General features: G+C 46.2%; 1 protein-coding gene across 2 annotated transcripts in view; it reads right to left on the minus strand.

Moving 5' to 3' along the window:
• ITPK1 (inositol-tetrakisphosphate 1-kinase) overlaps window positions 1–24,895 on the minus strand; it is a 234,570-nt gene that overhangs the window by 108,511 nt on the left and 101,164 nt on the right. For both annotated transcript variants that reach the window (XM_084631487.1, XM_084631488.1), the window contains one exon: window positions 1,794–1,919. In XM_084631487.1, the coding sequence (XP_084487613.1) occupies window positions 1,794–1,919 (126 nt within the window). The remainder of the gene's footprint in view (window positions 1–1,793; window positions 1,920–24,895) is intronic.

Below are 24,895 nucleotides of genomic sequence, written 5' to 3' on the forward strand. Positions count from 1 at the left end.
AAAACTGCTTAGTTTCACGTATTTTCTCTTTCCTGTGGATTCCACAGCAATCGATGAAGATCTCTGCTAGTGTCTACTGCTGGAAACCCACTCTGATCTTCCCTTTCCCTTAGGAATCACAAAGGTACACATGCTCTGTCTTTTCTAACAGCTAGAATTTTCAACAATTAATTAGTTATCTTTGGGCAGCTGTCTTTTGGCTGAACTTCTGGTTCTGCAATTGAGGCTGCCTGTGTATATCCTGGGGAGGAAGAGATACCCCAACCCTGTATTTTGCAACTCCTTAATCTCAGCAACGGATCGCTGAGTCCATACATCAACCTGCTGAATCTCTAGCACGAGTTCACCTAGAAGATATTCACTTGGGAACTAAGGGACGAGCCAGCACATCTTACAGTACTATTTTATAATGTGTAATATTTAGTGTACTGAGAGGCAGCAAGACATACAGGAATAAACATGGGATTGGGAAACACGATTTAGTGAATTCTAAACCGAGCTCTGACCAACTCAGTGGGTGGCCTTGGACACATCTCAAACTGTCTACGCCTCAGTTTCCCCATTTGCAGAGTGAGGATAATACTTCCCTCACACAGGTGTTGTGAGGATTAATTAATTAGTTGATGTTTGAGAAAGTCAAGTGCCAGGGAGAGGCATTTGAAATTTCCCCCACCTCCAAATCTTCTCTCAGTAACTCCCACAATTTCTAAGCGCAAAAGGTAATGAACATCTCTCTCTTACTCTGCGATAAATATTCGTCTTCTCCTCAGTGAATCAGAACTAGAGGGGCTATCCCTGCAAATCAAACTTGTTATTTCACTTAAGAGTTTGACCAAGGCAGGAGAAGGGGGAAGATTTTTTAACTCATTAAGCAGAGCAGAGAAAACACCCTTTCCTACAAGTGCAAAGCTGCCAAAGTTGTGTGGTTTGTGATTTTTAAAGCTGATGTCAACAGCACACACAGCAATTTCTTGTGATGCCGTGTTGAATGTTGCCTCTCTCTTTGAAAGAAAAACATGCATCATTCCACAAAGTCACCAGCTAGAAACAATTCCTTTTAAAGCTGTGAACTTGTCAGCATTCCCATTACTAATGGGAGGAGTTATTTGGAAAAACCTGCTCTCTGGATATTATTGTCATCACTGACGTGTCTGCATGGTTTTCCTGCAAATCTGAACTATACTGTAAACTTCCCGGGGAGAAATAAATAAAAGAGTCTCCTCAACCGGAGACAGAACACTATAGAAAAATTCACAACAGCTCTGCTTTGTATGAATCATAAATCTAGGGGGATAGAGACAGCAAGGGCTTCCTCAATAGGGAAAGGTTGGGGACAAGCCAACTAAGGATTTCTATGCACCCCTCCGAAGCTGGAGAAATCTGGCACATGAAAAAAATATTTTAAATGGTTTAGTTATGTTTCTTTGGCACAGTGCTGTCTTCAGGGATCTGGGGAAAACCCTGCAGACACCTATTCCTCTTTGGAGATAGTAGCACTGTTTCTAGGATGATGAAAGGAGGATGCCGGGGTGAACGGGGTATTGCACTGCTTACCTCCAAAATGTAAAATTTACTGAGAGCTATGGCATTCAGTCTAGCTCAATAAAGCCATCTTTCCCAGAGCTCTCAGTACATGAGCAGCAGCACACAGGGAGCTGGTTTAGTCAAGTGTCCCTACTCCATGGAAAAGGATTAAACTGGCAACACTAAGAGTATGTCTACACTACGGAATAAGGCTCTGCTTTTTTTGCCTCCACCTTAAGTGCACAAGGGCTGTGAAAAATGACACTGACCTGGAACCTGTAAACCAACTCCAACGACTGGCTGTCATTTTGGTCTGCTTCAAGGATGACATCTGTCAGTTTATGTATGATCACATCCAACGGGCCCTGATCTTCCATCGGTTTGGTAAGGTCGAGCTGGAGGAAGTCACACAAAAAAGAAACTTATTAAGACATCCACAGTCAAATTCTTTATCGCCCCACCATCCCCTTTTCAGGTCTCAGTGTCAAAATATTTCCCTGAAGTGTGATGTGTTGCTCTGGGCATCACTCTTGGCACTGAACTCCAAATGTACTGGGATGTTGCTTTAATCTCATCCATTAGAAACACACGGAAAGTCCCTATTCCCTGGGCAGCTGAAAAGTCGAACTTTGCACACAGAGGTTTCTGTAGTAACAGGTTATATCCAATATCAAGCATCAGCACCCAAACGACTATGAAGCACCTTTCATCCAAAGATCTTGAGCACTTCACCTGGCCCTTTCTGAGCTAGGGCATCAGCACCTCCCCAAAACTCACTTGTGCCACCATACATACATATAAGAAACAAGTCAATGACATTTACTGATACTTTAAAAGAAACGTGTTCACCATATTGTGCTTTGGTCTTTGCTGAATAACCACAAGGAGCAACATTCAGGTTAGGCACTCGGTGATGAGCAGCTTGGGCAGAATTTTCAAAAGTGTCTATGTGACTTCAGCTTCTAATTCATTTAGGGGACTGGAAAATTTCCTTCAGTATAAACATCGAGACAGACAGTCCTGTGTTCTAACAACTATGCTAGGTTATCAATACTGACAAGTTAGTCACATGTCAAAAGATAGTGGCCTGTGCAATCTCTTTCTACCGGTGGCCGTTGTATTTAAGCACACGTAACAACTTTAGCTTGTAAAACACAAACGGAAGTGATTTTAAAAAGGAAAGAAAGAGAATGATCAAAAGATGTGTGCACAACAAACTGAAAGCAAGCCCACTCCTCAGACACACACATATATATCATTAATGTTCTCTTCGAACAAACAACTAATCTCTACAGGACAGGGGCCAAGTCTGTTTGTAAGATGCCATGTACAGTGATTTACAACTGATTATAAAATAGTGAGATTTAAGGTTATCTAGAGTAGTGGACCTTGGAAAGCCCTTAAGCATCTTCATACAACAAAGAGCACCCTGCATATCTTCTGTTGAGGCATCTAACGTAGGTTCTGCTGTTCCCTGGTTTGTCCACCAAGCACCTGAAACATACCAGAATGAACACGCAAAAGACTGATTTTAATAGCCGGGTGCTTGCAGAGTTTTAACTGTGGACGAGTTTAGCCAGTCACAGCCGTGATCCTGCACAAACTTATGTGCATGCTTAACTTTACTACTGTGAGTACTGCTTGTTGATTTCAGTGGGACAAGTAACAGCAGAAAAGTTAAGCACACACAACTGTTTGCAGGATCAGGGTCCAAATTATGTGAAACACTACTTAGTCCAGGATCCATGCTGAATGAATTACTATGCTTCTCTCCAAAAGTAGAGGTGCTTTGAGTCTAGAACTTCAATTACTATGAAAAGGAAAGGAAAGGAAAAGAGACAAGAAAACATCCAGTTCCAGACTGACACTTTCCACAGCAGCCTATCATCTCTTACATAAGAAAGGCAACATAAAAGGATCTGTTCAATTAGGTCTGAAACCCCTAATCCCTGCAAAGGTGCAGAAATCTAAACCAATCCATTTTCAGATCATCTAGTTAGGAAAACAGTAAGCAAGAAGCACAAAAGTGGGCCAGGCTGGTTAGTTCTCTACATTCCTATTGTCTTTGCAGTTGGACAGTCTGTAAGGACAAACTCAGAAAATGAAAAGAATCTTCCCCATCAGTAACTACCAGCCATGACCCAAGAAAAGAAATGAGCCTGTAAGGCTCTCCCATGCTTTTTGAGCACAGTGTCATTGGGAAAAACGCTTTTTGTATATGAGTTATTTGTGTCATCAAATAAAGATGGGCATGTTTTCAGAATGAAAACAAAGCACATATAGTACACAAGTCAGACAGATGGCATTAGGACATCAAGGAGCCATCTGAATTTCTCCCTACATGAACCAAGAATACTAAATTCAACATTCTAATAGTTTACTCTGTCCAGAAATTCAGTGCTTACTAGGTCACTCTAACTGGCTCTTTAAGGATGAAGGGATAGCAAGTACGTTTCAACCACACAATCTGTAGTTTCATCCAACATTATGTGGACCTGAGGATCAGATTGTTTGAAAAAGGAAATTCTCTGTCTTCTAGTGAGAGCCATGGAAGGTAAACATTTCTGAACTGTTCAGGATTTGGAAGAGTTCCACCTTCCTTTGTATATTGGCATAAAAAAGTCCTTGAAAAATGAAGCCTTTTCAAGAGGAGTATCAGCTCCAGTCATAAGTCAGACAAAAGCTAGCATAAAATTTCTGATGGTCTCTGCTGAGATAAATAATGAGTTAGTCCTCATCAGTTGGAATCTGAACCCTCCTGCTTCCTTTTCCTTTCAGTATCCTTCTCTAACTGTTCCTTGCATTTGACATGATCATGCAAAGGTTTATTTTCAAGCAGAGTCAATGCCATGGCAATGAAAGTGAAAGAAAAGGTTTATCATCAGCGTGAAAATGTTTACGTTGCAACTGTGGCCCATTTACTTCCATTTGATATGCCCTCCATTTGATAGTGGGAATTTCATTAGAATGTGTCAATTTCACCTGATTTCTCCAGCCAACCAGCAAAATTAGGTAAATGAATGACAGAGGAATGAGAGACATGCAGAGTGTGAGCTGTTAAGATGTAGCAAATGACAAATATCAAGACTATGCTTCCAAGGTGTTACAAATCCACATGCTGAAGAAAGCAGTAACTACTAGAGATAAACCACACGCACACCGAACTTACAGTAGGAACCTTGGTCCTTCAGCATAAACTAGGCCTTGAGCTAAAGGGCTCCCTTAGCGCACAATAGCAGTACATCCCCAAACCTCTGCGGGCCAGCTACTGGATGGGGGGAGAGGTCAGGGGAGCATAGGGAGTTAATTTTCAATAAACTGAATTTGTTTAATTTTTTTCTGCGGAACGCTGGTGATTTTTTTGTATTCTGTGGACAATACAAATGTCAGGCAAAATTCCATGAATTTCTATTGGCCCTGCCTGCAACCCCACATGCTGTGTTTAAAAACAAAATCATATCAGAGTGAAAATCTGGATCTGGTCACTCAAAAGACACATCAGCAGCAAATGCAAGATTTAGCAAAAGAAGAAATGCTATTTTTCTAAATGATTAAAAATCTAGTTTTGTTTCAATTTTTTTTTAAATGTTCCCAGTACATGCTACAATATCATGTATTTCACAGTGAGGCTCAATTGGATTTGTTGCTTAACGCTCGTCTTTGGAAATAGCTTGGATTATCATTTGAATCAAATGAAGTCTTAATATCATCCTGTTCTCTTAAAGTGGACAAACCTTGTGTGCACTTCTGTCCTTGTGACTTTTCTGGTCATTGCTCCCCACTGCAGTCTACACCCATTCCATTTACCCTCATCTTCCTCCTAAAATGATTCTCTGTATAAACCAATTAACACACCCATTGTTGAAACATCTCGCTCCCGATCTTCAGATGCAAAAACTTCTCTAACTAGAATGCTGTACTGAGTTTTTGAACTTGACCTGACATTTAGTGGTGACAGAATCTGAGATTTCAGAGTAGCAGCCGTGTTAGTCTGTATTCGCAAAAAGAAAAGGAGTACTTGTGGCACCTTAGAGACGAAGTGAGCTTTAGCTCACGAAAGCTTATGCTCAAATAATCTGAGATTGTGACCTTTATCCAATGACAGTCTATCCTGAATAGGGAAAGCATGTGCACTATGGGTGAATCTTTCATGCTTGGAAAGTGGGAGGAGGGAAGAGGAGTAGTGAAGATCAAGACTGTAGCTCTGACCCCTTTGATTAAGGGAATATCAGACAACCTCTGTGGCACTTTTCATGTTCTCCTGGATGCTAGAGAAATGGACAAACACTAAATTTGTTCTAAGGCAAAGAAGGTTTCTCCATTCACTTTCCACTCCACGGGAGGGGGGAGGGGGACAGGCTATACCCACTAAGATTTGCAAAAGTGCAGAATCCAAACTCTCTGCTGGCAATGTAGATGTTCTCTGGCACGGAATGCTCCTTCCTCTGAACAGGAAGTACAGCACCAGCTTGAGTCTGCCCTTTGTTTCTCACTTCCAAAGGCTGTATATGGTATTCCCAATGCAGATCTACTGTACGCTTATTCAGTTAGGACTGCACTGACCCAGAAATGTTTGGAATTCATTTCAAGTTTGGGAATTCAGCCTATCAAAGTCCACTGAATCTCAGCTTTCTGATTGTTAGCCTCCTTTCTCCCCTCCTGGGCAAATTTCTACTCTGCATCTTTTATTGCGCTCTGTTTTATGATCCCTTTGATATAAATGCACCCTCTTGCTTTACAGTGTTTAGCTTTGGTGTGCAACAGTGATGTGAGTCATCAAAAACAGTAATGAGCTATGGGTTTCATTTGTACATTGCAAGTCCTCAAGGAGCTGAAAGCTGGTATGCTGATGTGCACAGTAGAGTCCACCAGCTCTGGAGAAAACAGCCTTTGAAAACCTTTAAACAGATTGGAGTGGGCGGGGAACAGACAGAAGTCACTCACAAAATCCAGTCTCACTCTTTCCCCTTAGCTGAAGATGCTACAGAATCCATTGTCAGAAATAAAGAAAACAGATGCAAAAGATCTACTATAGCTTATCTGCCAAGGAGACACTTAGTGATTTTATTTGCAAAGAAAACTCAGCCAGGACAGTATTTCATATATATGAATAGGCTCTTTCCTGGGAGTGACTCTAATTTAAGCTATAGCAGCTTTGGATGGGCAATTCAGAGAGACTAAAACACAGCAAGCAGATTAGCTCAGCACTTAGTGGTGTGTCACTCCAACCAGAAGGATCCCTGAGTTCAGACCTTGGTGTCTCTGGGGTCCAGTCACAAGCATAATTTAGTTCTAAAGCTTCCCATGTATTCCCCTCTCAGCTATGCATACATGTGACAGTGACAGCCCATAAGCTTCCATTAGCTGGGAAAACAAATATCACCCAGAAGTCACTAGGTGAGTTCCAATTACCACCAAGTGACATTAGTAATAAGAGTTACTGCACTGGAAGGCAAGGGTAGAGAAAGATTTCCTACAGGAAGTATGAGGAAGATATTAGCTTATGTGGTTGACCACAGACTGGGCCTTTTAAATCACCCGGGGGGTTGGGGAGAGGGAGCGTGCACGCACACACACACTTGTAATAATTAGGCTCACAATTTTACATTATGGTGAGCTCAACTGTAAGGAGCGAGTGAAAGTTCATAAAGTGTCACAATCTACTATGACAAATATTAATAGGAAAAGATGCAAAAGGGAGACAAAGATTAAATTCATCCAAACACAGAGTCCTACTGATATAATTCAAGGAACGTGTTCAGATCTTGCCTAGCAAACAAGAGAAGCGTGGGACTGGAAATTAATGGACCAAAACTGGTTTGTCAGAAATTAAGCCTAATTGGTGAATAAAATAATGAGGGGATGGGCTATTCCATCCATCACTCCCTTTTGGAATGCTTAAAGAGAGACTTGGGAGGGGGGAGGAGGAATTAGATGCTGGCTAACTGAAAAACAGAAAAGGAAGGAGCAAGCTTCATTCTCACAGCTGCCACCCCCACCATCTTTTGGCACTCCAGGTTCTACCATGACACCACTGGGCATTTATTGCCCTGATCCTGGGAAATGTCCTGACCAGATCAGGCAAGAGAGAGAGACCCGGATGACATGGGCATCTTCACCAACTCTGGCTAAATCCCAAACAGGACTTGGGATGTCAGACTTCGTCACACACACCATGTGTTTCTTTTCCTTCTCCACTTATTTCTTCTCTTTTCTATCCTTCTCCTTTTGCCTTCGGTCTAATAAGAGTCTGGCCTAGCTAGCCAAGGCTTTATTCTTTGCAACATTGCACTAGGTCTGGGATCAGAGAGAAGCAGTTAAGAACAAATGCCATAAGCAAACCCATGCTAGTGCAAGCTGCATGATCTCAGAGTGGCTAATAAGACCGTGCGCCATGCCCATGTTTTTTCAGTAGCATGGCTGCAAGTAGCAGTCAACACCAGAGACAGAAGCTGCATTTAATATCTTTGCTGTTCTTTTCTCTCCCTTCTTGTCTGTGTTCGTCTTGTTTTGCTTTGCTTTCTAGACGAGACTGGGCTTGAACAACAGTTCCAGCCTATTTCATCTAACTTCTTTTCTTTCCCCCCCAACAGGACAGTTATTACTATCTTTAATACAGTCAAAGACCATCAGGTAGGGTGAGGTGCTTTCTAAAAAATCTCTCCAGCTACAGAGAAAGGGAACCAGGGTGTTAAAATGAAACCCAGACTTCATACTTAACATTTAAAATGTTTTAACTATTTTTCTTCTTTTTTCTGTATCTTTAATAAAAGGTTAAAAAGAATTTTTAATTGCATTTGCCATGGTATTAAGCAGGCTGAGGTCTCTGTATGCCAACACTCGAAACTTGTTTAAGGGTGTTTAATGTTGGGCCGTGACTGACTTATGTTAACAACTTCAATTCTTTGGACCCATTTATTCCATCAAAATTAGTACCACGCACACTCCTTCATGTCTCTTTAAAGCATTTAAAGAAGAAAGACTCATCTCATCAGCCCTCTAACCCTGCCAAAAAGCTCTCGGTCTTCCTCATGCAAAGCTAACAACTATTCAGCACTTTTTGCGGCTGATAATGGAGCCAAAGGGCAGGGAGTGAGAACTGGCTGAATATAAACCTCTCTTTGTGACAGGAACACCAGCCTGATCCCATTGCAAAGGGCAAACGCAAACCAAACCACAGCAGACTGTAAGGAACAGGAGTGAAGAGTTCACTAACAGGATGCTTTTTGTTTCTCTCCCCCTCCCCCCGCACCTTCCACGGTGCCGAATTAACTTGTGCCATTCTCCATTAAAGTGCTGCTGCAGCAGCAAGAGGTCTGAGAAAGGAAATCTGCTATGGTGGGGAGATTTCCCCTCCTCTCCACACCCTCCCCCCTTCTTGATTGCCTGACGAGAGGAGTGACTACCTCTGCATTGATAAAAACACTGACACCAGCCATCAAAAGAATCTCCCCCAACGGGAACGAAATGCAGTTTGAAAATACCACTGCTTCACTCTTCGTAGATTCAAGAAAATTCAAGACAGTGATGACCTATTAGGACTTTAAGCCTATCCTTGCACTATGACATGAGTCAGCTCTGTGTTCTTGGGGAACCAGGACACAGTATCCAGCCTGTCTGACTCATGAAAGACCCTCCCCCTCCAGTTTCTGCTTGAACTAAAACCGATCAGAGAAAAGACTTGCAGAGAGCAGAGAAGGGCATTGGGAGACACACTAGACCCCTCCTGCCAAAGGTGACAAGATTAGGAAGTCTCCATTAGCATACAAAACGAAGAACAGAGACAACTCCCATAGCCTCATCTGCATGAAAGATGGGACAGGGAGACATCTCCATTTGCATACAGAATGGAGAACAGAGAACCACATTGAACTCTGGGACCAGAAAAGCAGGGAAGCACTGCATCATGGGGGATCTCTGCTCCAGATGTTAATGAACGTACGCCTGCACACACCCAGCTCAGCAGTTATCAGACCAATTCTAGCAATAAATCCTTGATTGATATCCAAAATATTGAAGCAGCCTAGTTGCATTGTGATCTCCCTGGAAAAAAACACCACCCATAGCCAAGAGTGATCAGCTCCTATTGTCTAGCCTAAAAAAAGCCCCTGAGTCATCAGTTTACCCATAAACAAATCTAGTGTTTTCCCTTGAACCATTGTTGTTTCTCTACAAAAACGCCTACCTATGTTCAAGTAAGTGTTCTGATGCATGGACCCAAACTCTCCAACAGTTCCACTAGGACTCCATCTCCTGACTGATCATGCTGGGGGCTCTGCCTGTCCAGCACTCAGGACCCTGAGCTACCACCATCATCTGGGAACCCCAACCAGTTCAAGCTCCATGGAGTGGGTGAGATCCCTCTCTCTCTCTGTTTTCCTTTCTACCTCAGGTATCAGCCTTTAATAATGTAACTGTTACATTGGTTTAGGCTCTCCTTGTGTAGTTATCACTATTATTCAATAAATAACTTTTATGGTTAAGCTGGTTGCTTCTCTCTCTCTCTCTCTGAACTTTACTCTTTTGTGTTTCTAGCTTCCCCCATTTACTCTGCAGCAAAGCTTCTTTTACCTACGCTAAAGATCCCTACGGCGCCCAAAATACTGTGGGATTTGCTCATCAAGTGAGTTACTACCAGTACAATTGTGACATGAAAGTGAGGATAGGGACGTGTTAAACCTGTGGCATATAAGGGTGACAGCTGAAAGTGCTGTTCGGCCCAGCCCATTGAGTACAGGGACATATAAGAGGGTCAGTTTGAGAGTACTGATTGATCCAGTCCACTCAGACTTGCTCTGTTAGTGTGTGGGTGGGTGTGCGCGCGCATCTGGTTCTAGGGCTGGAGGAACCCAGCCCTGGGGAACCTAGGTCCTGCAGGATAGCTCCATTTGGAGGGGACTTGCAGAAGGAAGGAGTAGAGCTCCATATGAACACATAAGTGACATAAGCAATACATTAATAGAATTACAGACCCCCTCTCCCCCAGAAGAGTAACCCTAATAAATGAGCATACCCCAAAGTAACGGGCACATCTTGTGGTAACTAATGCAGGACTGGTCCCTACGGTACATTTTCTACTAGTGCTTTGCCCAGTCTATTTTTAAGTGGCACCCTTATAGCAGTCACGAAGGATAAAAACACACCGCCCCATCCGTGATGTGTTCCAAAATCCCAGAAGCAGTATAACCTAATAGCAAAATCCAGTCCAAATAACTAAAATACAGGACCTGGCATCTTTTTAATATTTACTGAAATTTTGGAGAGGAAGTAGAGCACTGTTAGGATGACCTGCAGCGAAATACATAGTTATGCTAGGACACAGGTACTACTAATTCATACCACTAGAGGATACCTGCTGCATGTCTGCTCCCATGTTTTTGTCTACCGAAAGCATCAGGCTATCTAGACATAAAAAAGACACGTCAGCTAGTTCTTTCATGGTCTCCATACAAATACCGTCCTGGTAAATTATCTTGCTGAAAAAAATGAGATTTTGCATACTTGAACTGGAAGCTGTTCCTCCTTCGCCCCAAAGAAACAAAACTGCCAAGCACCTCCCCTTCTACAAGCATGTCAGCAGATCTACTCAAGTCAACCAGAAGACTGCATGCCAGGCCACCCCTAGGCAGATTCTATTTCACCAACACCTTGCTTGGCCTGTCCCACACAATGTTTTAATGCGAGCCTCTGAACAGAGCTCTTTGTCCATCACAAATACCAGAGGAAACTACAGCTGTGCCAGAAACCAGGCCAGCACTAATAAGAAAGTAGCTTCCCATTCTCTTTCCTCTGCCCCAATCAATTATACTTAGATATGGAATCCCATACTCAACAGATTGTTACTTGGCATTTTCTTGCACTGATACCAGTAATGGTTACTTTCCATCTCTATACCACTATCTGTCATAGGGTCTCAAAGCACTTTACTCATTGCATTAAGCAAAGCATCACAACACCTCTGTGCAGCAGGTATGATTTCCAAGAAGCAGATGGGGAAAGCAAAGCATAGTGAGACTAAGCCCTGGTCTACACTAGGACTTTAGGTCGAATTTAGCAGCGTTAAATCGATGTAAACCTGCACCCGTCCACACAATGAAGCCCTTTATTTCGACTTAAAGGGCTCTTAAAATCGATTTCCTTACTCCACCCCGACAAGTGGATTAGCGCTTAAATCGACGTTGCCGGCTCGAATTTGGGGTACTGTGGACACAATTCGATGGTATTGGCCTCCGGGAGCTATCCCAGAGTGCTCCATTATGACCGCTCTGGACAGCACTCTCAACTCAGATGCACTGGCCAGGTACACAGGAAAAGAACCGCGAACTTTTGAATCTCATTTCCTGTTTGGCCAGCGTGGCAAGCTGCAGGTGACCATGCAGAGCTCATCAGCAGAGGTGACCATGATGGAGTCCCAGAATCGCAAAAGAGCTCCAGCATGCACTGAACGGGAGGTACGGGATCTGATCGCTGTTTCGGGAGAGGAATCCATGCCATCAGAACTCCGTTCCAGTTTTCGAAATGCCAAAACCTTTGTAAAAATCTCCCAGGGCATGAAGGACAGAGGCCATAACAGGGACCCGAAGCAGTGCCGCGTGAAACTGAAGGAGCTGAGGCAAGCCTACCAGAAAACCAGAGAGGCGAACAGCCGCTCTGGGTCAGAGCCCCAAACATGCCGCTTCTATGATGAGCTGCATGCCATTTTAGGGGGTTCAGCCATCACTACCCCAGCCGTGTTGTTTGACTCCTTCAATGGAGATGGAGGCAATATGGAAGCAGGTTTTGGGGACGAAGAAGATGATGATGATGAGGAGATTGTAGATAGCTCACAGCAAGCAAGCGGAGAAACCGGTTTTCCCGACAGCCAGGAACTGTTTCTCACCCTAGACCTGGAGCCAGTACCCCCCGAACCCACCCAAGGCTGCCTCCTGGACCCAGCAGGCGGAGAAGGGACCTCTGGTGAGTGTACCTTTTAAAATACTATACATGGTTTAAAAGCAAGCATGTGAAAGGATTACTTTGCCCTGGCATTTGCGGTTCTCCTAGATGTAGTCCTAAAGCCTTTGCAAAAGGTTTCTGGGGAGGGCAGTCTTATTGCGTCCTTCATGGTAGGACACTTTACCACTCCAGGCCAGTAACACGTACTCGGGAATCACTGTAGAACAAAGCATTGCAGTGTATGTTTGCTGGCATTCAAACAACATCCGTTCTTTATCTCTCTGTGTTATCCTCAGGAGAGTGAGATATAATTCATGGTCACCTGGTTGAAATAGAGTGCTTTTCTTCAGGGGACACTCAGAGGAGCCCATTCCTGCTGGGCTGTTTGCCTGTGGCTAAACAGAAATGTTCCCCGCTGTTAGCCACATGGAGGGGGGAAGGTTGAGGGGGTAGTCACGCGGTGGGAGGAGGCAAAATGCGACCTTGTAACGAAAGCACATGTGCTATGTATGTAATGTTAACAGCAAGGTTTACCCTGAAAGAGTGTAGCCACTGTTTTATAAAATGTGTCTTTTTAAATACCGCTCCCCCTTTTTTTTTCTCCACCAGCTGCATGTGTTTCAATGATCACAGGATCTTCTCCTTCCCAGAGGCTAGTGAAGCTTAGAAAGAAAAAAAAAAAACGCACTCGCGATGAAGTGTTCTCCGAGCTCATGCTGTCCTCCCACACTGACAGAGCACAGACGAATGCGTGGAGGCAAATAATGTCAGAGTGCAGGAAAGCACAAAATGACCGGGAGGAGAGGTGGCGGGCTGAAGAGAGCAAGTGTGGGGCTGAAGAGAGGGCTGAAGCTCAAATGTGGTGGCAGCGTGATGAGAGGAGGCAGGATTCAATGCTGAGGCTGCTGCAGGACCAAACCAGTATCCTCCAGTGTATGGTTGAGCTGCAGCAAACGCAGCTGGAGCACAGACTGCCACTGCAGCCCCTCTGTAACCAACCGCCCTCCTCCCCAAGTTCCATAGCCTCCACACCCAGACGCCCAAGAACACGGTGGGGGGGCCTCCGGCCAACCAGCCACTCCACAACAGAGGATTGCCCCAAAAAAAAGAAGGCTGTCATTCAATAAATTTTAAAGTTGTAAACTTTTAAAGTGCTGTGCTTAAAGTGCTGTGTGGCATTTTCCTTCCCTCCTCCACCACCCCTCCTGGGCTACCTTGGTAGTCATCCTCCTATTTGTGTGATGAATGAATAAAGAATGCATGAATGTGAAGCAACAATGACTTTATTGCCTCTGCAAGCGGTGATTGAAGGGAGGAGGGGCGGGTGGTTAGCTTACAGGGAAGTAGAGTGAACCAAGGGGCGGGGGGCTTCATCAAGGAGAACCAAACAGAACTTTCACACCGTAGCCTGGCCAGTCATGAAACTGGTTTTCAAAGCTTCTCTGATGCGTACTGCGCCCTCCTGTGCTCTTCTAACCGCCCTGGTGTCTGGCTGCGCGTAACCAGCAGCCAGGCGATTTGCCTCAACCTCCCACCCCGCCATAAACATCTCCCCCTTACTCTCACAGATATTGTGGAGCACACAGCAAGCAGTAATAACAGTGGGAATATTGGTTTCGCTGAGGTCTAAGCGAGTCAGTAAACTGCGCCAGCGCGCCTTTAAACGTCCAAATGCACATTCTACCACCATTCTGCACTTGCTCAGCCTGTAGTTGAACAGCTCCTGACTACTGTCCAGGCTGCCTGTGTACGGCTTCATGAGCCATGGCATTAAGGGGTAAGCTGGGTCCCCAAGGATGACTATAGGCATTTCAACATCCCCAACAGTTATTTTCTGGTCTGGGAATAAAGTCCCTTCCTGCAGCTTTTGAAACAGACCAGAGTTCCTGAAGATGCGAGCATCATGCACCTTTCCTGGCCATCCCACGTTGATGTTGGTGAAACGTCCCTTGTGATCCACCAGAGCTTGCAGCACTATCGAAAAGTACCCCTTGCGGTTTATGTACTCGGCGGCTTGGTGCTCCGGTGCCAAGATAGGGATATGGGTTCTGTCTATAGCCCCACCACAGTTAGGGAATCCCATTGCAGCAAAGCCATCCACTATGACCTGCACATTTCCCAGGGTCACTACCCTTGATATCAGCAGATCTTTGATTGCATTGGCTACTTGCATCACAGCAGCCCCCACAGTAGATTTGCCCACTCCAAATTGATTCCCAACTGACCGGTAGCTGTCTGGCGTTGCAAGCTTCCACAGGGCTATAGCCACTCGCTTCTCAACTGTGAGGGCTGCTCTCATCTTGGTATTCATGCACCTCAGGGCAGGGGAAAGCAAGTCACAAAGTTCCATGAAAGTGCCCTTACGCATGCGAAAGTTTCGCAGCCACTGGGAATCGTCCCAGACCTGCAACACTATGCAGTCCCACCAGTCTGTGCTTGTTTCCCGAGCCCAGAATCGGCGTTCCACAGCATGAACCTGCCCCATTAGCACCATGATGCATGCATTGGCAGGGCCCATGCTTTCAGAGAAATCTGTGTCCATGTCCTGATCACTCACGTGACCGCGCTGACGTCGCCTCCTCGCCCGGTATCGCTTTGCCAGGTTCTGGTGCTGCATATACTGCTGGATAACGCGTGTGGTGTTTAATGTGCTCCTAATTGCCAAAGTGAGCTGAGCGGCCTCCATGCTTGCCTTGGTATGGCGTCCGCACAGAAAAAAGGCGCGGAACGATTGTCTGCCGTTGCTCTGACAGGGTTGGCTTCAGGGAGCTAAAAATCAACAAAGGGGGTGTCTTTACATCAAGGAGTATTTCAGGCAGGACTTCACGGAGGGTTCCAATAAGAAATGGTGCACCTAAGTTATCGTTCTTATTGGAACAAGAAGGTTAGCCTGGCCTCTGATTGATACATGGCTAGATTTACCTCGCTGCACCTTCTCTGTGAGTGACTGCAGTGTGACCTAGAGGAATGAGTCCCCTAGACAGGGGAGGAGGCAAATGAGTACAAAACAAATCTGGTCTATTTCTTGTTTTGACCCACTCCATCTATCTTTTACATCTTTGGCTGGCAGCAGACGGTGCAGAAGGACTGCATGCCATCCACATCTCATGGCTGCTCGGCAGAAGATGGTACAGTACGACTGCTAGCCATCCTCATCTCTTGCCTGCCTGGCAGAAGATGGTACAGTACGACTGCTAGCAGTCCGTATCGCCTGCCCGCTCACCATAAGACGGTTCAATAGGACTGACTGCAGGACTAAAGAGAACGACCTGGTCAAGTCACTCCAAATTTAGTCCCTGCACCCATGTCTGCCCAGGCGCTCCCAGCCGACGTGGCCAGGAGCACCTCGGACACGACGAGGACGACTACCAGTCGTATTGCACCGTCTGCTGCCAGAAGGCAATGGGTTGCTGCTTAGCACCCAGGAGACATAGGGTGACGGTTACCTGAGCGGGCTCCATGCTTGCCGTGGTATGGCGTCTGCACAGGTAACTCAGGAAAAAAGGTGCGAAATGATTGTCTGCCCTTGCTTTCACGGAGGGAGGGAGGGAACGGGGGCCTGACGATACGTACCCAGAACCACCCGCGACAATGTTTTAGCCCCATCAGAGTGCTCCATTGTGACTGCTCTGGACAGCACTCTCAGATGCCCGATTGTTTGCTGTTGCTCTGACGCCGGGAGGGGCGACTGAGGACACGGCTTACAGAGTTGGCTTCAGGGAGCTAAAATCAACAAAGGGGGTGTCTTTACATCAAGGAGTATTTCAGGCAGGACTTCACGGACGGTTCCAATAAGAAATGGTGCACCTAAGTTATCGTTCTTATTGGAACAAGAAGGTTAGCCTGGCCTCTGATTGATACATGGCTAGATTTACCTCGCTGCACCTTCTCTGTGAGTGACTGCAATGTGACCTAGAAGAATGAGTCCCCTAGACAGGGGAGGGGGGGAAGCAAATGAGTACAAAACAAATCTGGTCTATTCCTTGTTTTGATCCACTCCATCTATCTTTTACATCTTTGGCTGGCAGCAGACGGTGCAGAAGGACTGCATGCCATCCACATCTCATGGCTGCTCGGCAGAAGATGGTACAGTACGACTGCTAGCAGTCCGTATCGCCTGCCCGCTCACCATAAGACGGTTCAATAGGACTGACTGCAGGACTACAGAGAATGACCTGGTCAAGTCACTCCAAATTTAGTCCCTGTGCCCATGTCTGCCCAGGCGCTCCCAGCCGACGTGGCCAGGAGCACCTCGGACATGACGATGACAGCTACCAGTCGTACTGTACGGTCTGCTACCACAAGGCAAGGGGTTGCTGCTACTGTGTAGCAATGCCGTACCGCGTCTGCCAGCACCCAGGAGACATAGGGTGACGGTTACCTGAGCGGGCTCCATGCTTGTCGTGGTATGGCGTCTGCACAGGTAACTCAGGAAAAAAGGCACGAAACGATTGTCTGCCCTTGCTTTCACGGAGGGAGGGAGGGAACGGGGGCCTGACAATATGTACCCAGAACCACCCACGACAATGTTTTAGCCCCATCAGGCATTGGGATCTCAACCCAGAATTCCAATGGGCAGCGGAGACTGCGGGAACTGTGGGATAGCTACCCACAGTGCAACGCTCCGGAAGTCAACTCTAGCCTCGGTACTGTGGAAGCACTCCGCCGAGTTAATGCACTTAATGCACTTAGAGCATTTTCTGTGGGGACACACACATTCGAGTATATAAAACAGATTTCTAAAAAACCGACTTCTATAAATTCGATCTTATTCCGTAGTGTAGACATACCCTAAGGGCTAGTCTACACTGGCAACGTTAAAGCAGTGCTTTTACGTGGCTTGTGTGATCACAGCCGAGAGCTCTCCCAGTGCTTTAAAAAAACCCACCTCCGTGAGGGGCGCAGCTCCCAGGACTGGCGCACTGTCTGGACTGGCGCTTTACAGCGCTAAACATGCGGCGTTCAGCGGGGTGTTTTTTCACACCCCTGAGCGAGACAGTTGCAGTGCTGTAAAGTGCCAGTGTAAACAAGCCCTTCGGGACTTGCCCAAGATAAAGCTGGGGAAAGAACCTAGATCTCCTGTGCTTCAACCCCTAAAAACAATGGGGTCCTGGTCCATGACTAGAGCTCCTCAGCACTCCAATAATAGAAGTAAATAATCATGATTAACCTTCCTCCTTACAAGAAAGCAATCCTGCCCCCATTAATCCAACAGAACTGTGACCAGAGCTGCCTCGCCACAGCCTTCTCAGTAATCTTCCCCCCCAAACAGGGAATAACTTGGTGAGACTGGAGATGGTCTCCTAAGCAATGTGATGAAGGGACAGAGAGGTTATGAAGGAGAATTTTAGGTTGGGATTGCAGAACAGCACTGAAGTTTTTGTTCTGGGTTCTTGGCAATCTCCACTTGACTCAGTTATTTAAACCCCTTCCACTGGCTCCTATTCCTCTGCGTAACCAATTGAAAGTTCTGACCTTAGCATTTCAGGTCTTTCATTCCCAAATGCTGTCCTGTTTGTGTAACTTGATTTCGCTATAGATACCTACACAGGGCTTGTGCTCAGTTTATTACTTTCCTGTGATGGGAGGACCTCTCATGAGCACCTCCTGTCAGCGGGGTGCAATCCTGCACTCTTTCCTTTTTCTGTTCCCGGTGCTCCATGATGGCGGTTGCCTTCGTCAGGCGGGTCTTCAGTGACTCAGCCCTTCGGCTAAGTCACACATAGACTGAAGACAGACACATGAAGGAACCCCCTTCCAGGTAACACAGTTCAACAAACAACTGGCCCTCTGTAAGGTTTTCAGCCCAATCTCTGGGCCTGTTTAAACTCTAGTCCCTTTCTTGGGCTCCAAAACAAAAAACTTGTCCCCTTCTCAGGGCTTTGGCCACTTCGCCAGTGCGGGACCCAGGCCCGCCCACTACTCCAGGTCCCAACCCAGAGACCCTACAATTATCGGCCATATGCTTCTTTCTTTACTAGTTGCTATTACTGCATTCTCTGACCTGCTTCACACGCTGTCCCGTCACCTTCTTGTGTTCTCTGTCTGAGCAGGTTATCACCCAGGCCTCCTTGCCTGGAGAGTTTCTCAGTCTCTCCCCTGATTTCTCAGGGTCTTCTCTCAGGCCTCTTTACCTGGAGAGCTTAAAATAGTTAGTCAGGGTTCTCTCTCCCAGGCCTCTGTGCCTGGAAAGCTTCACAGTCCTATCCCTGCTTGAGCAGGGTTTCTCCCCAGTCTCGTTAGCTGTGGAGTCTCACAGCCTTCCAGTCCTCCTTCAGCCTTCTGGTCCCAGCCAGCAACTGCCCTGCTCAAGCCCTGTAGCTCATTTTAACTGAGCCTGCTGGGCTCTGATTGGCTGCTTCTCTGCAGCTTTTCTAGACAGACCTGGAGGACCAAGGATTCACTACTTTTTCCTGGGGTGGAGTTGGTAGGACTGCAGGGCTTCCAGTAGGGGCCTCAAAGGGCGTGGTACACCCCATCACATTGCCCTTAGTGGGTGTTTTTTTTTTAAATGTTTGGGCCACCATTTAAAAGTTTTCCACAGTGCATTTCTGACCATATTTTTCCTTTCAGTGACATTTGCTATCTGCTGAGAATCATGCTGCTAAATAGTTGCTCCAAGATAAATCCTAGCTAAAAACTTTTTTAAAAACATATATATAGCTCTTAATTTGTCTTGTTCTTTTATATACACGACTTTGGTGATTGCAGGAAGTACTTTATTGAGTCTGTCCTGTAAGGGTGTAGGAATGACTGTTCCTGTCATACCAAAAGGAGAGTTTCATTTGCCATTAGGACCCCTGGATGAATGCAGCAAGCCGTTTCTGGTAGGCAAGTGGTTAAGTGCTTCAGACTTGTTCACGGCTTCAGAAAGGCAACTGAGCACCGAAGGCAGAAGAATCCATGTCACCCAAATCCAAAAAAGCTTCTTGCCGGGGGTTTCTTCTGAGGTCACGAATGCTCTTGTGGATTAGGAACAATAGCAGAATAAATCCTGAGATTAGCAGAGAAGAAAAGTTGAACTGAAAACATGTGACAGGAGGATTAAAGCTCTGAGGAAACACAGGAAGTTATAGGGAAATATAAGCTCCTGGAGAAAGTTCTTAGTAAACATAACATGATGCTGAGGCTCTCTCATTTCCTTGGCTTCCATTTCTGTCAGAAAACAGCATTTGCTTATATACAACAATAAAATCACAGCACCAGAAAGGCTGGGCAAATTAGGGGTGTGGATCAGAAAAGCAATCTAATCCTTGGGTGCTTTCATCAAAGCTTCTGCATGTGCAAATTTGGTTTAGAAAGACCAGAAAAAAACGTTTCCTGGGAAATTTCCGATATGTCTTGATAGTAGCTGTGTCAGAAATGCTGAAAGAACTGGCAGTTCCATTGCCAAGTCAGGCCAGAAATGAACTGGGCAATCCCTCAGAGTAGAGAATGTTATTTGGTCCTCAATACCATGTATTAAAATACGGCAACACACAGGACTCAGTGCAGTCTGAGCGAGAGGTGGGGACTCAACCTGTAATATCCAGGTATAATAGAATCATGTAAATACTCACTACAAGTAAAATCATTCAGTATTTGGAGGCCCATCTGGAAGAGGACTGCTCACAATAAACAGTGACTAAGCTTAAAAGAAAATATCAAGGGAACCTGGGATATTAAGATGAAAGAGAAGAGATGTGAAGGGATGGAATAACCATTCAAGAGACGTTTTCATAAGAACACTAACCTAAATACATACTGCACTGGCTTCCACATGAGAATCATAGAATATCAGGGTTGGAAGGGACCTCAGGAAGTCATCTAGTCCAACCCCCTGCTCAAAGCAGGACCGATCCCCAATTAAATCATCCCAGCCAGGGCTTTCTCAAGCCTGACCTTAAAAACCTCTAAGGAAGGAGATTCCACCACCTCCCTAGGTAACGCATTCCAGTGTTTCACCACCCTCTTAGTGAAAAAGTTTTTCCTAATATCCAATCTAAACCTCCCCCACTGCAACTTGAGACCATTACTCCTCGTTCTGTCATCTGCTACCATTGAGAACAGTCTAGAGCCATCCTCTTTGGAACCCCCTTTCAGGTAGTTGAAAGCAACTATCAAATCCCCCCTCATTCTTCTCTTCTGCAGGCTAAACAATCCCAGCTCCCTCAGCCTCTCCTCATAAGTCATGTGTTCCAGACCCCTAATCATTTTTGTTGCCCTTCGCTGGACTCTCTCCAATTTATCCACATCCTTCTTGTAGTGTGGGGCCCAAAACTGGACACAGTACTCCAGATGAGGCCTCACCAATGTCAAATAGAGGGGAACGATCACGTCCCTCGATCTGCTGCCAATGCCCCTACTTATACATCCCAAAATGCCATTGGCCTTCTTGGCAACAAGGGCACACTGCTGACTCATATCCAGCTTCTCGTCCACTGTCACCCCTAGGTCCTTTTCCGCAGAACTGCTGCCTAGCCATTCGGTCCCTAGTCTGTAGCGGTGCATGGGATTCTTCCATCCTAAGTGCAGGACCCTGCACTTATCCTTATTGAACCTCATCAGATTTCTTTTGGCCCAATCCTCCAATTTGTCTAGGTCCTTCTGTATGCTATCCCTCCCCTCCAGCATATCTACCACTCCTCCCAGTTTAGTATCATCCGCATCATATCTGGACCAGAACTAGATAGCTCAGATTCCTAAAGATGAGAGTCCTAACTAGTGTTTTTCAGATACCAACCGGAGTAGATGCTTTGGAATCTGCTGCTGCACTCCTTGATGGATTCCTAATGCCTCAGCAATAATTCTCCTCTAAATGGGGGTTCCAGCTGGTGAACAGATAGCCACAGCCATGCTTTCATCATTCTAATCACCTCTCTTTTACCAGCTGACAACAGTGTGTCTGGTTTCCACATGTGCTTCCCATTCCACAAAAAGACACACTGATGAGACAAAGCAGAGAACAAACCCAGAGAGCATCTAGTACGCATTTAAACAAAGTCTGATCATCAGCCAGCTGAATCTGTACAATCTTTATTACATGATAAAAATCGTAATTGGGTAAAGTGAGAGATGGCTGGAAGGAGAGAAAGTGCCAGTGTATTTGGCATTTTTTATTTCTCTCAAACTCATTAGGATCCTTTGTAAAAATAAGAAAAGGAGGACTTGTGGCACCTTAGAGACTAACCAATTTATTAGAGCTTATGCTCTAATAAATTGGTTAGTCTCTAAGGTGCCACAAGTCCTCCTTTTCTTTTTGCGAATACAGACTAACACGGCTGTTACTCTGAAACCTGTAAAAATAAGGAAATGCATTTCAGTTTCAGCTGATCAAAATTCCACCCTCCATCACATTGTATTATTTAGAGTTGCACATAAATGCTGGGTGGCTAGCAATATTGGGTTTTTTAAAACTCAGAGAGAGGAGGAGGAGGAGTGGTGCAAAGCACTGAAATCCTTGGTGGGGGCGGGGAAGACACAAAAGTATCACATGGACTCTGCTAACTTTCAGGAGAACAATGGATAAAATTTTGTACCTACAAACCCTAACACACTCCATTTAAAAAAATACAGAAGATTCTTAACAAGCTTGCATCCAACAAGCAGTTCTGCAGAAAAGGACGGGGAAGTTACTCACCTTGCAGTAACTGAAGTTCTTTGCGATGTGTGTTCCTGTGGTTGCTCCACTCTAGGTGTCGGTGCGTCCCGGCGCCGTTGATCAGAGATTTTTGGTAGCAGTGCCTGGTCAGGACGCAGGCGCTCAGTTAGCATCTCCCATCTCATCGGAATCTTCCTGAACGCCTGCATCCCGCACCCCCCTCAGTTTCTTCTCTACCGTGGAGCGATTATACTAGTACTCCAAAGTAGAGGGAAGAAGGGTGGGGAGTGGAGCACCCACAGGGACACACATCTCAAAGAACTTCAGTTACTGCAAGGTGAGTAACTTCCCCTTCTTCTTCGAGTGCTGTCCCTGTGGGTGCGCCACTCTAGGTGAACGTGTAGCAGTACCCACTATGATTGGTGGGACTTTGGAGATGCGGCAGTGAGTACTATAGAGAGTACTGTATGGCCTACTATGGTGTCTGCTGTGGTATCTTGCGTGATAGCACAGTTTTTGGCAAACGCGTGTTCAGATGACCATGTAGCCACTCTACAGAGGTCAGAAATGGGTATGTAATGTAGGAAGGCAACGGATGTTGACATAGCTCGAGTGGAATGAGTTCTAATGTCTTCGGGCGGTTGAATATTTTGAATACAGTAAGAGGATGTGATGTAGTCAGAGATCCACTTGGACAGACGTTGTTTAGAGATAGCCGTACCTTTCCATCTTTCGGTGATGGAGTCATGGAGTCGAAAGAGTTGTGGAGATTTACTAAATGGCTTAGTCCTGTCTAAGTAAAAGGCGATTGCTCGCCTGACATCGAGAATATGTAGAGATGCTTCGTGTGGAGTCTTGTGAGGTTTGGGATAAAAAGTAGGCAAGTATATCAGTTGGTTAAGGTGGAAGGTGGATATCACCTTAGGGAGAAATTTAGGATGTGGTCTCACAGTGACTTTGTCTTTGGAGAAGATTGTGTAGGGAGGATGAGCTACCAGGGTGCTTGTATTTCACCTACTCTCCTTGCTGATGTTACTGCAACTAAGAAAGCTACCTTCATGGACATATGGAGAAGAGAGGAGGTAGCCAAAGGCTCGAATGGAGGTTTCATGAGAGCGTGAAGAATGAGGTTAAGATTCCATATAGCTGCCGTTGGGTAAATTTCAGGGTAGAGATTTTGCAGGCCTGTGAGAAATCATTTTATGGTGGTGGTGGGGGGCGGGGCAAAGAGTGAATAACCTTCTAACAGGATGTGGAAGGTGGTAAGCGCCGCCAGGTGTACTTTGATAGAGCTGAGCTAAAGTCCTCGCTCAGAAGTGATTTAAAGTCTGCTCTCCTGTCCTCTGGAACGTAGGAGGCAAATTCAAAAAGTTTATTGTAGTTATCAAAGTCATAGCTGGCGAGGAGTGCAGAGTAGTTTGCAATCCTGAATTGAAGAGTGGAGGACGTGTAAACCTTGCGTCAGAAGACGTCAAGGCATTTAAGGTCCTTGTCTTGCAGGGTGTGCCGATATTGTGGCTGTTTTGTCCTTTGTGCGACTGCATCCATAACGAGAGACTTTGTTTGTGGGTGAGAAAATAGGAAGTCAGCATCCTTAGCAGGAACATAGTATTTACGTTCGGCCTTTCTGCAGGTAGGTAATAAAGAAGCTGGAGTTTGCCAGAGAGTGTCAGCTGGTTCCAGGAGAGCTTCATTTATAGGGAGCATGATCTTTGAGGGTGCAGAGGGTTGAAGGATTCTGAGGAGTTTGTGTTGTGTCTCCTGAACTTCTTCTAGGGGGAGGTCTTGACTGAGTATTGAAAAGCTCTTGAAATTGTTTACAGTCGTCCACGTTCTGTGGGGGGGGGGGGAAGAGGGCTCTGTCTGGAGCAGATGGAGAATTAGGGGTCAGTCAATCAGGATATGGTTTGTTGCTCACGTTCTCAGGAGGGGGTTCAGGTACTCTAGAAGTGAATGGAGCTGGAGATCGAGGCACTGAAGCAAGTAGTGGTTTAGTGGAAGAGGTCTGAGGATGAGTGGTAGGAGGATGTGGCCAAGGGTACCACTGGGGCCAAGGCATAGGCTAGGAAAACTTAGGTGCCATCCACGGGGGGGCAAAGTAGGGAAACTGAGGCTGGTGGCTGAGGACCGTAGCCTGACGTGGAAGAGGGTCCAGCGGAGGAGGAGAGACAGGTGGGGAGAACTCCGCCTGCTGCTGTATATCGGGTTCACTGCCAGTGAAGGTAGCCAGTTCAGGTGGTGAGAGCGGCTGTTCGAAGAGTGAGCCCTGTGTATCCAGGAGCGGCGAGTTAGGCTCAGGTGGCACTGAGAGGTCACATTCAGTGAGGAACTGCTGCTCCTGCTCACTGGGCTGCGCTGAGCCTGGACTGTGCTCTACCGCATTAGCATTGGAAAGTGAAAGTGACAGCGGTGCCGCGGGTCTGTGAGAAGTGCCCTGCAGGGGGTCCGCTGCCGGGGCAGGAGGCAGGCTCGGTGCCGACATTCTTCCTGGCTCCAGGGCAGAGCGTGCAGCCGGCACCACGGCTATTTTTAGCGCTGAGGCACTCGGTGCCGCGGAGACCATCCCGGTACGGGAGGTTGGGTTCCTGCCTCTGCGGTCTGTGGCAGCCGCGGCGGAGGCTTTAGAAAGGGCTGAGGCGCCTGCCTGTGGCGCTGTCAGCACAGAGGGTAAAGATCTCGCAGGAGACTCTTTACCCTTGTCAGAGTCTCTCCCCGGAGACTGCTGTGCTTCTTGCCTCTGCTCCAGAGAGGGTGAAGCAGCACTCTGCACTGGTTCGGCTCTGGCCGGGGAGTGTGTAGGAGCGGGTTTAACTTTCCCCGTCTCCGAAAGGGGCTGCAGGGATTTTTCCATCAGAC

This window comes from Lepidochelys olivacea (genome assembly GCF_965140295.1).
Source record: "Lepidochelys olivacea isolate rLepOli2 genome assembly, chromosome: 6".
Lineage (NCBI taxonomy): Eukaryota > Metazoa > Chordata > Testudines > Cheloniidae > Lepidochelys > Lepidochelys olivacea.